The sequence below is a fragment of the Chaetodon trifascialis genome, chromosome 9 (genome assembly GCF_039877785.1).
Source record: "Chaetodon trifascialis isolate fChaTrf1 chromosome 9, fChaTrf1.hap1, whole genome shotgun sequence".
In the NCBI taxonomy this organism is placed as follows: domain Eukaryota; kingdom Metazoa; phylum Chordata; class Actinopteri; order Chaetodontiformes; family Chaetodontidae; genus Chaetodon; species Chaetodon trifascialis.
The window spans coordinates 15,587,718-15,602,626 of NC_092064.1; the positions used below are offsets into that span (position 1 = coordinate 15,587,718).

At 41.1% G+C, this 14,909-nt stretch overlaps 1 protein-coding gene across 1 annotated transcript in view; it reads right to left on the minus strand.

Annotated features, from left to right (window-relative positions):
• Positions 1 to 1,248: 1,248 nt before the first annotated feature.
• gucy1a2 (guanylate cyclase 1, soluble, alpha 2) overlaps positions 1,249 to 14,909 on the minus strand; it is a 33,992-nt gene continuing 20,331 nt past the window's right edge. The window contains exons 5-9 of the mRNA XM_070970987.1: positions 10,968 to 11,180; positions 9,935 to 10,207; positions 8,048 to 8,191; positions 1,892 to 2,046; positions 1,249 to 1,771 (exon numbers count right to left, since the gene is read on the minus strand). Of these exons, the coding sequence (XP_070827088.1) occupies positions 1,552 to 1,771; positions 1,892 to 2,046; positions 8,048 to 8,191; positions 9,935 to 10,207; positions 10,968 to 11,180 (1,005 nt within the window). The 3' untranslated portion in view covers positions 1,249 to 1,551. The remainder of the gene's footprint in view (positions 1,772 to 1,891; positions 2,047 to 8,047; positions 8,192 to 9,934; positions 10,208 to 10,967; positions 11,181 to 14,909) is intronic.

Below are 14,909 nucleotides of genomic sequence, written 5' to 3' on the forward strand. Positions count from 1 at the left end.
AACACTTGTGTTTGGGTTACTGAGCTACGCTGAAGTATTTGGAAGGCCTGAGATTTCCACTGAGTGAATCATAGTCAGTCTACCAGCAAACTAGAAGACTTGAATTTGAATCCTGTTGGTAACATTTGCATGGGGCTTGTAAATACTTTTAGATCCATGTGGTAAAAACAAACAAACAATGCAATCAAAAAAGATTATGTAATGTGAACCGTGTCAAGCATGCATACTGTGACTATGTGTACAAGTTAGTATAGTACTATATTATTAGTACTATATTGTGTGTATTATTGGTTGATCTGGACAAAAAACAGATGAACGGTATTTCAAATATTTGAACTCTTTGAGGAGAGCTTGATTTATCTTGCCAGCCACTCATGAGCGTCAGGACTCCTGGTGGCTCGGTGGGATAAGGCGCCTGCTGGGACTTCGTAACCTTTGGCACATTTCATTCCCTCATTCAGATCTTTCACTCTCCAATGTAGCTAACGACACAGAAATGTCTTAAAAATGTGTTAAAAACAAGTGGAAACAGAAGATAAATGAAGCGCTCCTGCAGTTTTTTTCTTTTCAAATATTTAGAATGAATCATCTTGTGTTTGTCCTGATTTGAGCAGTAAAAAGGCACTGAGCTGGGAATAATTTTCAGTCCTATATATATATTACCTGCAATGAAATGGCTGGATTGTTGTTGGTTACAGTTTGCTGTGGGTTAGAAGCAGAAAAGGCTCTAAGATCAGCTTAGTACTAGCGTTTTTTGGCATTTGTCCCTTGATGACCTCGTCCTTTTTTGCGCCTCTCATTCATGTCTCCACATCCCAACCAACTGGTCCTAAGTTGACGGACATATGTAACGAGCAGCAGATGTTAGAAGTGTGTTTGGTAAAGCATGACATGATTTAGGGACAGTTGGAAGAGGAGTCGTATTGTTCGTCAGTAGTGGTCTTCCTTGTACAAGAGGCCATGATGCACAGCAAACGTTTGTGGCAATGTTGCCATCTTCTAAAATTTCAAACAACTTCATTCCTCAGCATCCACTTTGTTGATGGAAGTTTGTTCTATTTGCGCAATTCAATTGCTAACGAGTGCAACACTGGTCGTGAAAATGGTCTCTCTCCTGGTCTTCTCCAGGAACTGTTGCCTCTGGACCCAGGTCAGGGAGAGAGGACCACTGGAGAGAGCTAGAAACCAGGTATGGAGCTGAGGAATCCAGCTAGATCATTAAGTTTAATAGTAAAGTCTCTCTGTTAATTGACCCCATCAGAATTCCTCCTTGGGGAAGGGTCCACGTGAGATGAGCTTAGTTGCTGGTCCTCTAGTCTTTTGAACCATATCTCCTTTGCTCAGGGGAGATGAGGGCATGTTTTTCTTTTTCACCTATGATGAGAGAGTTTCATTCGTATAGGCCATCCCACAGGTCTGAATCCAAGTGTTCACACATAATGCATTTGCATATCCAAAGATGTGCGTGATCTGTTTCCTGCATGTTCCACAGGTTTCAAATCAAGCCTCTCACATAATGAATATCTGTGTATCCAAGTCCGTGCACGGGACCTACAAACTTGTTTCTCTTAGAAACATGGTCCCAATGCTGTAGGAGACTTTCCTCATAGAGGCCGGGGGAGCGGAGCGAGAGCTGGTGAGCGAGGCATGGCTGTGAGATGTCCCCGCCTCCAGGAAGTAACACGTCCCTGGGATCTCTTTGGGAAAATTCTCTGGGAGCTCCAGGCGTGAGCGAGGGACAAATGAAAAAGAGCGGTCATCTTTCAGCAACCTGCCAAGAAGAAAAACACCAGCATTTACTGTCAAGGTGACCAGAACAACATCATGTATATGTTTGTGTGTATATAATATATATATATTACATGTGTGTACGTGTAGTGCTGTTACTTACTGGTAAGTTGTTGGACTAACATTGATACACCTCGGATGGCTCCCCGATTCAAACTTGCTGGCCAGTGTCACATTGTTCCCAAACAGGCAATAACGAGGCATTTTAACGCCGACCACGCCTGCCAGGACTGAACCAGTGTGGATCCCTATCCTTAACTGAGTGACAGAGGGAGGAGGAAGGTGGTGGTAGGACAAGATTGTAGAGGGAAAAAATAAGTTGAAGGGGAGAGAGATTAGAGCAACAACAGAACCAGCAGGATTTTAAAAGTGCAAACAGTTTAAATAGTGCAGTTGGCCTGAAAGATGAAGTTACGCAGCAGTTGTTGTTATCATATTTTTACCCAGTCCCCAGTTCCCAATTAATTTCTTTATCTGTATGCGCATGAAGCTGAACTGGATAAATAATAATACAAAACATTTACCGATTCCAGGTTCTTAAATGTGATGAATGGATGATTTTCTTTGTCAAGTATGATCGCAAGCTGAAAATATTTGGGTTCTTGACCACTGGTCATCAGCAAAACACATCAATCACTGGGAATTTATAATGAGCATGTTTCACCATTGTTTCACATTGATCTGCTGTACTGTAGCAATCATACTTCCATATTGTAGCTGCTATTGTCTCATCTGATATCCTGTAGCAGCAGATATTTAGAGTGATGAAAATCTTAAAATAGAAAGAGTGAGAGAGGAAAATTAATCAAATAAATAATTGCTTCCATCTCCTCTTGGTAACAGATATAGGGCAACATGGTGCTCATATAATAATCTGACTGAAGTATGAATCTATAAATGGCTGGAGGCAGAGTGAAAGCTATCTAGCCATCATTCCAATTAGGCTATTACACTTCACGGCCACTCGACCAACTATTGATTTCTTCCACTTGGGAACAATTCATCACACATTCAACACACACACACACACGCACACGCACACACACACAAAACAAAAGCTAGTGGAACCCAGTCAATTTCTGATCTTCTTGGGCATCTCATAGGTATCCAAACGCTACTGCGTGCATGCCAGCACACTGCAAGGTAGTCATGGCAACAACAGGCGATGGGGTAGTGAGATAGAATGAGCACAGACAGAAAGAAAGAAAGAAGGAAATACAATGGAGAGAGAGAGGCAAAAATAAACTTATAATTAGATGGCAAAACCTTGACAGCAGAGGAGGAGAGACAGAAAGTGAGAGAGAGAGAAAGGGCTGGTAGGTGCACTAGTGTGACCTATTTTTCAGCTAAACTGCTTACAGATGGCCGTGCACTTGTCTGTCTGTCTCTATACAACAGACGAGCACTCACAGACACACACAAACAAATCTGCATCCAGCGCCCACACTCCTCTTTACTTCTTAGTCTCAAAACACAGACACAGTAACACTCATACGCTCTTCCCCTCCTTTCTCGCTGTGAGTCAGCATCCCACAGCACATGGCCCACAGTGAGCCAATGAGAAAATGGCGCAGCGGCACAGACGACCAATCACAATCTAGCCTCTGGCCAAGCTGACAGAAGGATGCAGTGATGGAGACAGACAGAGACGGAGAGAGGAGGGAGTTGTTATAGAGTCAGTGTTGTTTCACATACACTCTGTTGGCAGTTTGTTAGTGGCACCTGAGCAAAAGTAATGCGTTCAAAGACAACAGTCCTGCAATGTATCCTACCTTCATCAAGGTTACATTGTTCAGTTTTTGGTGAAACTGTTTAGAAAGGTGTTAATTGAACTTTATGGTCATGGTGGAGGATGTGATTTGCGGTGCTGCTGAAACGTATTGCATCGTACAGAGGTGGTATTGTTTATTAGCCTACCCTCATTGATATAAATGGGGTGGCCATAAATTGCTGCCTCCGAAGAAGAAAGCACATTGGAGGAAAAAGAACTTTGCTGACAGTTGGGAGATTTCACAAATGATGGATCATAGCTGCTGATGGACCATGAATTGCAGCAGTTATCTGCCCCTCAAGGTCTGATCCACGAAAGATATTGCATGATATTACAGCACAAATGTGCCCATGAAGTTTTTGCAGCAAGTGCAATTTGCTTTTGTTTTGTGTTTGATGTGACAAAGTATAACACATACACTGAAATGACAGCTGATGAAGAGTAAATGGCGGTGGTGGTGGTGGGGGAATAAATGAGTAGCATAAGGATTGTCTTCCTGATTGAACTTGTACTAAGCTTCATTTCAATCAGGAGACACTTCAGCGTGAACAATTACTTTACTGACATGTGCACAATAAGGACGATACATCTGAAGAGTAGACGTATTGTGACATGTCTTGTAAATGCACTTCAGTTACCACCAACTCTCTGAGGACCCTAATAATTTTTAATCTAACTGCGTGTGGCTATTAGCGCTTCTGTTTGTGAAGTGGATTGTTTTTGCAATGAGGCGTCTGCAACATGCATACGGCTCTGCTCATTACCTCATTTAAATATGCGCAAATAGCACTATAGCACAAAGACTCTATTTGCTTGGCAGTGCAGTCAGGGGTGCATTTCACCCTTTTGCGGGCACTTTGAGGTTTAGCAGCCACAAAAACTGCGCAGTCCTTTTGTGAATTTACCCAGTGTGAGCTGGAGGTGCTGGCAGCTGCGAGGTGAACACGTAGCCAGAAAATAACAGCCGTGTTTGGTTGGCATGACAAGCCCCCAAGCATTTCTGAATTCAAAATGCTCAGATACTGCTGATGTAATGTATGTTAGTGGATATAAGCCCACATAATCACACAGATCACACCATAATCTCATGTGAGAGAGCAGCTCTGAGCATGCACAGTAGATACTAGTTTTTAAAATGTAGTTTGGGAACAATTCATATTAGCAGGAACAAGACAGGTAATAAGCACACATATACACAAAGATCATGCCACTGGCCAAACACTGAGGCAGTAACATAGATGAAAACATCTTACTATGTGTGGTTTCTATATGTGTTTCTCTCTTGACATCTCACTCCTCTGTAAATTTCTATCTGCGTCCCTGCATCACTCTCTCCATTTCACTCTCACTAAACATTTTCTGAGTTCTCTCTCACAGCTCTCATGCTAGTTTGCATAACAGAGCAACACTGGCTGGAGTAGAGTGCACTCACTCAACAGCATTTATCATGCTGAAGTGTTGAATATCTCTATAACTCCCCTTTATCCCGACATGAAGTGAGGAGAGATAAGAAAGAGGAGAGCATAACACAGAGTTCAAAATATAGAAAAGCAGAACAAGAATGAAAAGTGAGGGGAAAAGCAAGTCACAAACTGAAGATGAAAAGGAAAGGGGTGAGTTCCAGAGAGGCTGCGGAGGAGAGGTGGAGGGGGGGGGGGGGAGGAAAAACAGAGAGAGAGAGAAAGTGGAAGAGCAAGAGAGCAGGCCAAAAATGCTTGGCAAGGCCTTTCTATTTTGAGACAAATGGACAATGTTAGGAGCACAGCATTACACAGAACAGTGTCCTGTCTGTTATTCAGCAGCTATCCATCTTAGCTTCTCTCTCACATACATGTTTTGTTCCTATCTGTGTCATTCTCCATGTGTATTTCTAAACGACTCAAAACCAAAAGCGCTCAGGACAAAACATTATTTTTTTGAAAAGACCAAAACCAAAAATGTGCAAGTAATTACCCATGTCTGTGACACTCAGCCCCAAACCCATTTAACGCTTATGAATTTATATAAAAACAAGTCACAAATATGTAGTTTCATTTTTTTAAAAAGGGCTCAGTCATTTCCTGAAACAACATTGTAGTTTCAAGCAAATGTTACTCAAACAGAAGTCAATAGTGCATTTTCTAAGGGCTGCTTTTTATTTCTAGAGAGCTGTTCACAATATGAAAAATATAGAAAAACACCAGCTTGTCCTGTTATACAACTTAATACAGTGAAATGACAGACAGAGCGTGGCAATATCGCTGCTGTTCTCAACATCTGTCTCCATAGCTATACTATATTTGTGGCTTCTGTTTCACTGATGACTTGTGCCAAACCAGAAACAAAATGCAACTCACCGTAGGTAATGACTTTGACTCATATTTCTGACATTGCAACTCAGCACCCCAATCTGCAAAGCCACCAAGGCTGCCTAACAGTGGTGGGTGACCTTGACAGGGACTGGGACAGGGACTGAGGATCGACATAAATAAATCATATCCTGTGTTCCCTTTTCATTCTACTGAATTAACATGAGAGGTCAGTTGTGCCTTTTCCTTTCCCTCCCTACTTAATATACTCATGTTTCTTCTGCAGAAGAGCAGCTTGCCTTTCTGTGTCTTACGCCATAAATACATAAAATAGTGTTAAAAGCAGCGCCACTTGGACACACAACATGGACTTAATTTAATTTTGAACAAATGATGTTTTGTATTAAAATAATGAATAAAATATCAATTAATATACCTGGCAAGCAGCAAACATGCTGCTACTGAACATATGTTTACTGACAACACATTTCATTAGTTGTTTGTTGCTGTTTCACCAAAATAGACAATCTTGCAATACACTATACACTCATAGTGACTAAAACGTTTTATTTTTCATCGCAACTGTGTGCCATTTTGCTGCAGTTCATATATGGGACATATGTATTTCCTCTTGCAACATAAATGTTTTAAATATTCCCCTGCTCACATGCAAAAACGAACTTGCTATATTAGATACAGCTCTGGGCTGGGGAAACTAAAACTCATTTGAAATTCATTCCTGAATAAAAATCTGATTGTTTCTTCACTGTATTTAGTGAGTTTTGTCCACCTCTGATTGCTAGTGTTGCTGTGCGACCGCCGTGAGTCTGAACATTGTGTGAAAGTGAAAAATGATTCGGTGTTACCCGTCGTTATGTCTACTCTGACACCCAGGTCAGCAGGTAGACCGCGTTTAACCGTACTGTTGATTCTATACTGTTTTTGGTCTAATGACATATGCAGCTGGCTGGGAGAGACTAAGTATAACTCACACACACACACAGACACACACCATTAAGGTACATCATGTCTCTTGCCTCATTTCATGAAAACACACTCCACTGAACCATTAGCACCAGTGATCAAAATAACTCTGTTACACAACATCTCTTAGCTTTCTCTCTTCTCCTACCATAGCTCTTAAAAGTACAGGAAATGTGTGTCTTTGTGTATTAAAAATAAAATCAATGATTGATTATAGTAGCAACAGTTGTCTGGATTTTGTCTTGCGCTGTGAAGACAATTCACATTTAATGTGCTATCACAGTGTGTGCTTTGGTATTGAGTCTTCTTCTTGAAATGCACACTTCATATAAACACCCCTCTTATTTGTCCAACAGGCTTTGAATATTTTAGTCAGTGTGTTCATAAGTCGTATTCCCTAAACACTAAGTAGCTGATGAACTCCACAGAGTGCAGTCCAAAGCTGCACAATGCTTCACTATTGTACTAACATAAGACATTTCAATCATTTTTATCTGGATCAGCATCTCCCTCAGAATAAATACTGAGGTGTGCAACGATGGAAAACATGTGCAAGATGGTGGTTCAGTGGGGAAAAGCTAAAGAATAGACGACATGAAACACCCACCCCAAGAAACACAAGGCTAATGGCAAAATCCTGATTTTCACCTCAAAGGTGAGCCAATCAATGTCTTTCTTAATGAAAATGAAAATAGATCGAGTTAATCCATTCTGTACAATATCATTAATGTATCTGTCATTTCAGATGCCCCGTCTTCCTATTTTCCACCATCCACCCATCCAACATGTCAATCACAACAAAAACCCTTCAGCCTTAATGGATTCTGTTATCACCATGGAAACTGCACATGATGCAATCTATATCGCTGAAACCTTGACTATAAGTGTGCATTATGAAGTAGTCAACAATGTGCAAACACCAACACATATTCAGGACCAGAAAACCATGCGTGTGTATGTATGTATGTATGTGTATGTGTATGTGTATGTGTATGTGTGTGTGTGTGTGTGTGTGTGTAATATAGAAATATATATGCAAAAAGAGACACAGTCTTTGTTGTTGTATTTTGACCACATTAAAATTAAAATATCACACTATTTTCTAAAGGTGTTGCCATTTAGCAGTTGCAGTGATTGCTAATTTTCTACAAACATAAAAAAGGGCTGATTGCTTTAAATACACCAAAATTGAAATGGACAGTGAATGAAAACTCACCTTGATAGGTTTCCCGTCCGGTGTGAGCACTTCCTCGGAAAGTTCCATCATCTTCAGAGCCATGTGTGCAATTGGCTTTGCATGACTATCAACCTTCTTGTGAAGTCCTCCCGCCACACAGTAGGCATCACCTATTGTCTCGATCTGTATGAGAAAGGAGGAGGAGGAGGGGCGGAAACTGAAATTAATAAGTGAGGCTGCAAGTACATGCTGATGTTTGAACGTAAGTAGCCATTTGATAACTCATAGCATCTCCACCGAGTAGTGGAAATTAAAAGCTCTCCTTCATTCCTCTTGTAATATAAGAACTTAAGTATCTGTCTGTTTCTCTCTCTTGGCCTACATCATTCACAGTGTGAGTTGGTGAGCATTTGGAGAGGATCTCAGTAATGCCACTTTCGTCACCTTGCATTGCTTCTGACCCAGTCTGAGAGGCCTAAAAACCCAGGCATAACAAAATATGAGTTTTTCTGTCTTGACACCAGTTTGCAGACACGTACACCCCACAGCATCCAGCCCGAAGTTCACTGAAATGCCGCTTCACCTTTACCATGTATTATCACATAAATAGGGCCCATAATCACAGAAGCTTCAATCTCATTTCATGTTTTTAGAGTCAGTTACAAGTTTTAAAGTATTTCACAAAAGGAAGGACAAGGAGGTTTATTTCATTTGTAAGGAACCATACACAACATTAAACTTAAATGCTTGGCATATTGTACAGCAGCACAGTTACCCTAAAGCTAATTGGCATCTGCTAAGTGGCAAAAATAATGCAAACACTGAACAATATAATCTTTTTAGTAACAGGGCATTTCGAGGCTCTGATGTACCAGAGAACACCAGAGAACTGGTCTGCTTCAGAGGGTGGGGGATGTTAATGGAGTGGCAGGTAGAGATGCTTGGATCAATACGGTGGTTTTTTTATATTGCCAGTGAGAATCCATCTCACTTGATCTTTTAAGCAACACTGCAGTCTTTCCCACACATACTCAGCCATTAATTTGGGCAATTCACCCAAATATAATTGTCCCCACCAAAAGAGATTTGTATTTATTGTTTGCTTTGCCAATCTGTTCTGGTTGGCTTTAACACTTTCGTTCTGAAAATGTATTGCTGGTGTAGCAAGTCTTCTTTGTTTAAGAATTACGTCCCAAAGCCAAATTCAAAATGAGCACACGTGAACAAAGCAAACAGGCAGCGCCACTTTCAGGATTGTGCCATGGTGCCATATTTCCAGTTGTTGGAGTGAGGTGTCATGACAGTGGACTTATAGAGAAAAAAAACAGATAGTACATGAGGAGAAAAAGGAGAGGAAAACTAGAAGGCAAACTGCTCTCATGTAGGCCTGCCGCCGGCTAAATCATTTCGACAGTAACCATGACAATGGCAACATATGGGCGCCTCAATCTCCTCACCGTGTCCTCCTGTTCTTGCTTTCTCACTCATCAACTGCTGTCCACATAAACCCTCTTACATTCAATCTCTCTGCCTTCCCTTTCTCCAGACATCTGACACATGACATTTCTGAGAGATAACACAGAGGGAATGCATGTTTCTTATGGTGGCAAGTATATGTTGCAAAGCTGGAAAGAGTAAAAGTAAGAAAAATACAGATCTGATGAGAGAAAGTAAGGATGGAATGAGGGAAATACAGCAGACTACAGTAACAAGGCCCAAAGCCACACTGTCACATGGACAATATTGACACATCTTTGTTAAGCTCCCACAGACTGGCCATTAATCAGCTACTTTTTCCACAACACAAGCACACACACGAAAGAAAATTCAGTACACACACAGTTTAGAACAGTTTCGAACCCATCACCTTCCTCAACCGGTATTGCTATATCACATAAGGATGTGTGTACCCTTCAATCTACTGACCTTATAAACATCCAGAATGCCACACTGGTAGTCGAACCGTGTGTAAAGCTCGTTCAGCATAGAGATGACCTGCATAGGTGTGCATTGGGCACACACAGCAGTGAAACCCACGATGTCCGAGAACAGCATGGTAACATCGTCAAACTTGCGAGCTGGCACTGGCTGACCCTGCCACAGTTTCTGTGCCACATCACCTGGAAATATGGAATAAAGGAGATCCACGGTTCTCCTCTTTTCCTCCTCCAGTGCCTGGTGAGTCCGCTCTAATGTGGCCTGGGAGAAGAGAGGAGAGGAGAGAAGGAGATTAAATGATTTTGTTGTGTTCTGCTTTGATGAAAGCACTGATGACAGTGATGCTGAGATGTTGGAGTACTGCACCAAATTAAAACTGCTGGTGCATGTAAATGTATTTGTGTATTAATTTGATTTATTTTTGTTCGTGGGTATCTGCTCATGTTTCTGTGCATCTGTGGGCGTGCTTCTTAATGGCAAATCTGTCTGATGCAGTGCTATACCATTGTTCAAGCAGGCAAGTCAACTAAGCTCCAGCTATTTATAACAGTGGCCTGGGGGAGTAAGTTGCAATGAGAGAGGGATGCAGTGAGCAGATGCATAGGATTGGGTCAAGACTCAGTGACTTGCTCAAAGGTACTTTGAAAGCAAATTATAAGAGCAAGTCCCAGGAGCCACATTCTTCCAGCCAGTACGGATTTAAATAGGCAACGTGGAGATTTAACTCATCGGTACAGCTGACACACTGCATGTAGCATGCTTGCTTCAGTGAGTTGTCTTGCAACTCACATTAAAAAAAAAGAAAAAAATCCTACCAATCATATTGAATAGTGTAGTTTAGCAGTGGATATAACTTAACCAACACCAAGCTCACTATATGGTTGGCGGCAAAAGAAGGCAATGCTGGCTTCAAATCATTTTACCAGTACCACCAGATACAAGCTAATGTTAATGCTTAGATCAGCTTAGCGTCATTTTCCTGAGTTTACCTGAGAACAGTAGACTATTGAAACCACTCTACCTTAAGTTTGTCCATTCTCTTCTTCAGGCCATCCTGAGCCTTGGCCTGCTCCCCCACCAGGATAACGTCCCGCGTGGCATCATGGATGGGGATATCTGACAGATGGAGGCCCCTGCCCATCAGTTCCTCCAGCTTATCAACACGTGGCGAGCCCAGAAACATCAGGGAGCAGGACTCAGGCACATGGATCATCTGACCCTTTAACTCCATGACCTGGCAGGGAGGGCAATCAAAATGGGAAAGAAAAGGTGAATTCAGAAAGTCAAGCCTTTAGTCTAAGTGTTCGCTTGGAGGAAGTGAAAAGATAGAGACAGTCCTGGTTATATGCAGATATGCTGAGCCAGAGGAGATGGGGGATGGAAGACAGAGGTTCATTATTAGTGCCTTGTTAGTATGGATGTCATGTCCACCTCATACTTTCTTTTCTCTAACCAATGCGCTCCAATGTCAGACATTAACATAGAAATACTGATTTACCGTATTTGTACTACTCCAGTACTTCCCTATATTCTAATTTCTCTCTAAACAAACGTCGATATAAAAGACTGAATGCATTAACAAACCGAAATAAAGCTTTTTTTCCTTCAATGATCATATGTTGCTTTTTTCTTTCAACATCCTTTTTAGAAAGGATTTGTATATCCTGCGCTGTGCTATTTTTGGCAGGGAAAAAATATAAATAGCTATAGAAATTTTCATACTGACATACTCAAAAGTGAAAATATATAATGTACATTACGATTATTAGAATGAAGTGCTCAACATGATCCTCATTGGTAGATTATACAGATGTTCAATATACGCGATCGGCCTGAGATCAAATTTTTAATCCCATCTTTACTGCATACAATTAGTATTCTACAAAAAAATGCATACATACAAACAAATAATAAACACAATCAATACAATCAAATACACACACACACACACACACACACAATGTTACATACATACATACAACACAGATTTTTATTTCAGTAACAGCAGATTATTGTGATTTAGTAAACACTTTGAATTCCATTTAGCGAAGCCAGGTCTAATGCGCAATGCATGCTGACCTGTATGGAAAAAGCCTGTAAAAACTGGGTTAAGCTATTAAGGAGACAATCCTGTCATTATTATAATGTCACTGGTTTGACCCACATAGCCCATCCATATATCTTTAAATGATAAATACTTGACCTTTTATCATATATATATATATGTCTTCTTGACATTTTGCCCACAAGGACTTACACATGACGACAAATAGTGGATGTGCAGGACCTGCTGAACGTCCTTGACACAGGTGTGAGGAGTACAAACTCTTTAAAAGAGAGATTAAAATGGACATGGTTGACTGATTACCCAAGAAAATGTTGAGGAAAGACATTACTGCCCTTCTGAATATGACTCTTTGCTAACTACCTCCACTAGAGGCCCAGTGGATAAACCACTCTTCTCCTTCTCCCATGACACGATTTCTCTCTCTCCCACTCAGTCCTTGCCCCTGTTCCTTCCTTTTCTTTAGTTTCTCTTTTCGCTTCTCTCGCCATCTTAGTCTTTCATTCCTGCCTCTCTCTCACTCTCTCTCTGTGCTCTTCCCTCTGTCTCTTCCATTACTCCTCTCTCTCTCTTTCTCCATAGTGTCAGATAGATTATTCCGCCCGTGAGCACACTGCAGCCCTGTTTTATTTATAGCACAAGGCTCTCCTTGGTCTGCATAATACATACAGTCTACATCTACACACACACAGAATACACCAAACAGGGAGACACACATGCTGCCTCTGACTGTCTGTTTCTCAGAAACACTGACATACGTACATATAAACTCACACGCAAACATTTAAACACATATGTTGCCGACGACCCACAGGGTCTGAGTTCCAGACACACCCATTCTCTGATACACACCTTGGGAAAACAAAGTATCAAAAAAAATCGGCAAAAACAGTGGCATAGAAGGACAGATAAGATAAAAAGGACACAGGATAAAACATAAAAAATCAACTATGAATATGTACATTATGTACAGATTATAAGAAGACTGTTGCTATTTTTATGCATAATCTACCAGTGCCATATGTTGAACTGCACTGATATGAACAACTGAATGACTGTATGCCTAACAACTGTGCATGCTGCCACATCAATGCAGCAATAGTCATAGTGTCACATCAGAGTTTAACAAATACTACATGTGCTATAATGTACTGCGCATTATAGCATAACAATAGCAATTACAACATAAGATTGAAGCAATTAACACTAGTATAGTGTTATTATTAATGACAGGAATTATAACTGGAATAATAAATGTGACATTTCATTAAAGGGGCTGCGACACTTACAGGTTATGTGCGATTTGTTACAAGTAAGTGCACACGCACTATGAGCAGCAATGCAGATTGTGCAGCTCGGCCTTGCAACCTGCATTAACATACGAAATTGCAAGCTGCACTTTTACTTGACAGGCACCGGTTTGAACAATGTCTCATCAGGTCAACCTTAAAAACCCCCAAGATAAAGCTAACATCACTTCATTGTGAAGCCCAGACAGTTCCCTGTGTGTACTGTTATGCTCAAATATGGGTTCCCCTGCATCGCAGCATCAGGAGGCGGACCCTGCCAGTGGCCTGCAACTTCATCAAGCCATCCTGCAGGACTGGCATGACCTTCCACAAGGACTGCAAGATGACTGCTGTGAATGCTCACAGTTGTTTTAATGTTGTGCTATTTTGTTTTTCTTTAACTTCTTTTCCTTGTTACACAATGAAGGTTGAAATTTCCCTCGAACTTGTGTACAGTAGGCATAATTATACCACTGTCGCACCGCCTTACTGTCTCTGTTCCTTTGTCACTCTCATCTTCTGTCTTACTCTGTCCCAAACTCACACACACACTGATGCACAGACACACACATATATGGCCACACACAAACGCACACATACACACACATACACACACGCACACATCCCTGGAGGCAGTTGTGTTGGCCTAGTTGTGCATTGCTGTTTAACTCAATACTCTCCTTCTGCCTGCATCTCTGTCATCACAGCACAGAGACAGAGGAGGTGAGTGAACGAAGGAGGAAGGAAGGGCAAAAATGAACACAGTGGTTAGGAAAGAAAGAAATACAGAAAGAGGGGGAAGGGCAGGACAGATAGGAGACAGAGAAAGTGAGTGCAAAGGGAAACAATGGGGTGATATGAGAAATAACTGGACGTATAGATGTAAATATAAATGCAGAGATAAGAAAAAGGAAGTGACAAAAGCACGACGAGACAGCAAAATGCATTAAAACAGTACAACAAGAAGGCATGATTGAAGTTTAGGGGGGTAGAAAGGAGAAGACATGTAAAATGTATTTTTATGTAAGCAGATGAGAACACAGCAAACTGTAGCTTGAGGCCAGTATGTTGTGTCCTAGTACAGTGTGTACAGTAGTGATTCTTCTTTGTAGCACGTTGTTACAAATCTACACTGAGTCCCTGTTCAAGGTGACTCCATTGTCATCAGAAGGAAATTACAAAGAACATTTTTTCAAGGTAGTTCTGCACTTGTAACTCTGAGAATCCTTCACAGACCAACTATGAATGTTTATATAATACATAAGAGGACATGAAGACAGCTTGTATGGTGGGCTCGTCCAATAACAATAAACCATCATACTGGGTATGTTTTTAGTACCCTGGTTAGTAATCTACTGTAGTATTACTTCCTTTAAAAGATACATTGATAGCAGAACTGTCTCCCCTTTGACATCATTTTTTTAGTCCATTTGAGACCAAATCTATGGTCACACAAATACATGAGTAATGTGTCCACTTAAACAAGACCAATTCAAGGAATCTAACTGAGCATCTCCACACACACGCACAATGGGATGATGAAGCTAGCAGTCAGCGGGGAACTGACCTCACAATTCTGTGATTTGTCAGGAATCCTATGCCAAACGTT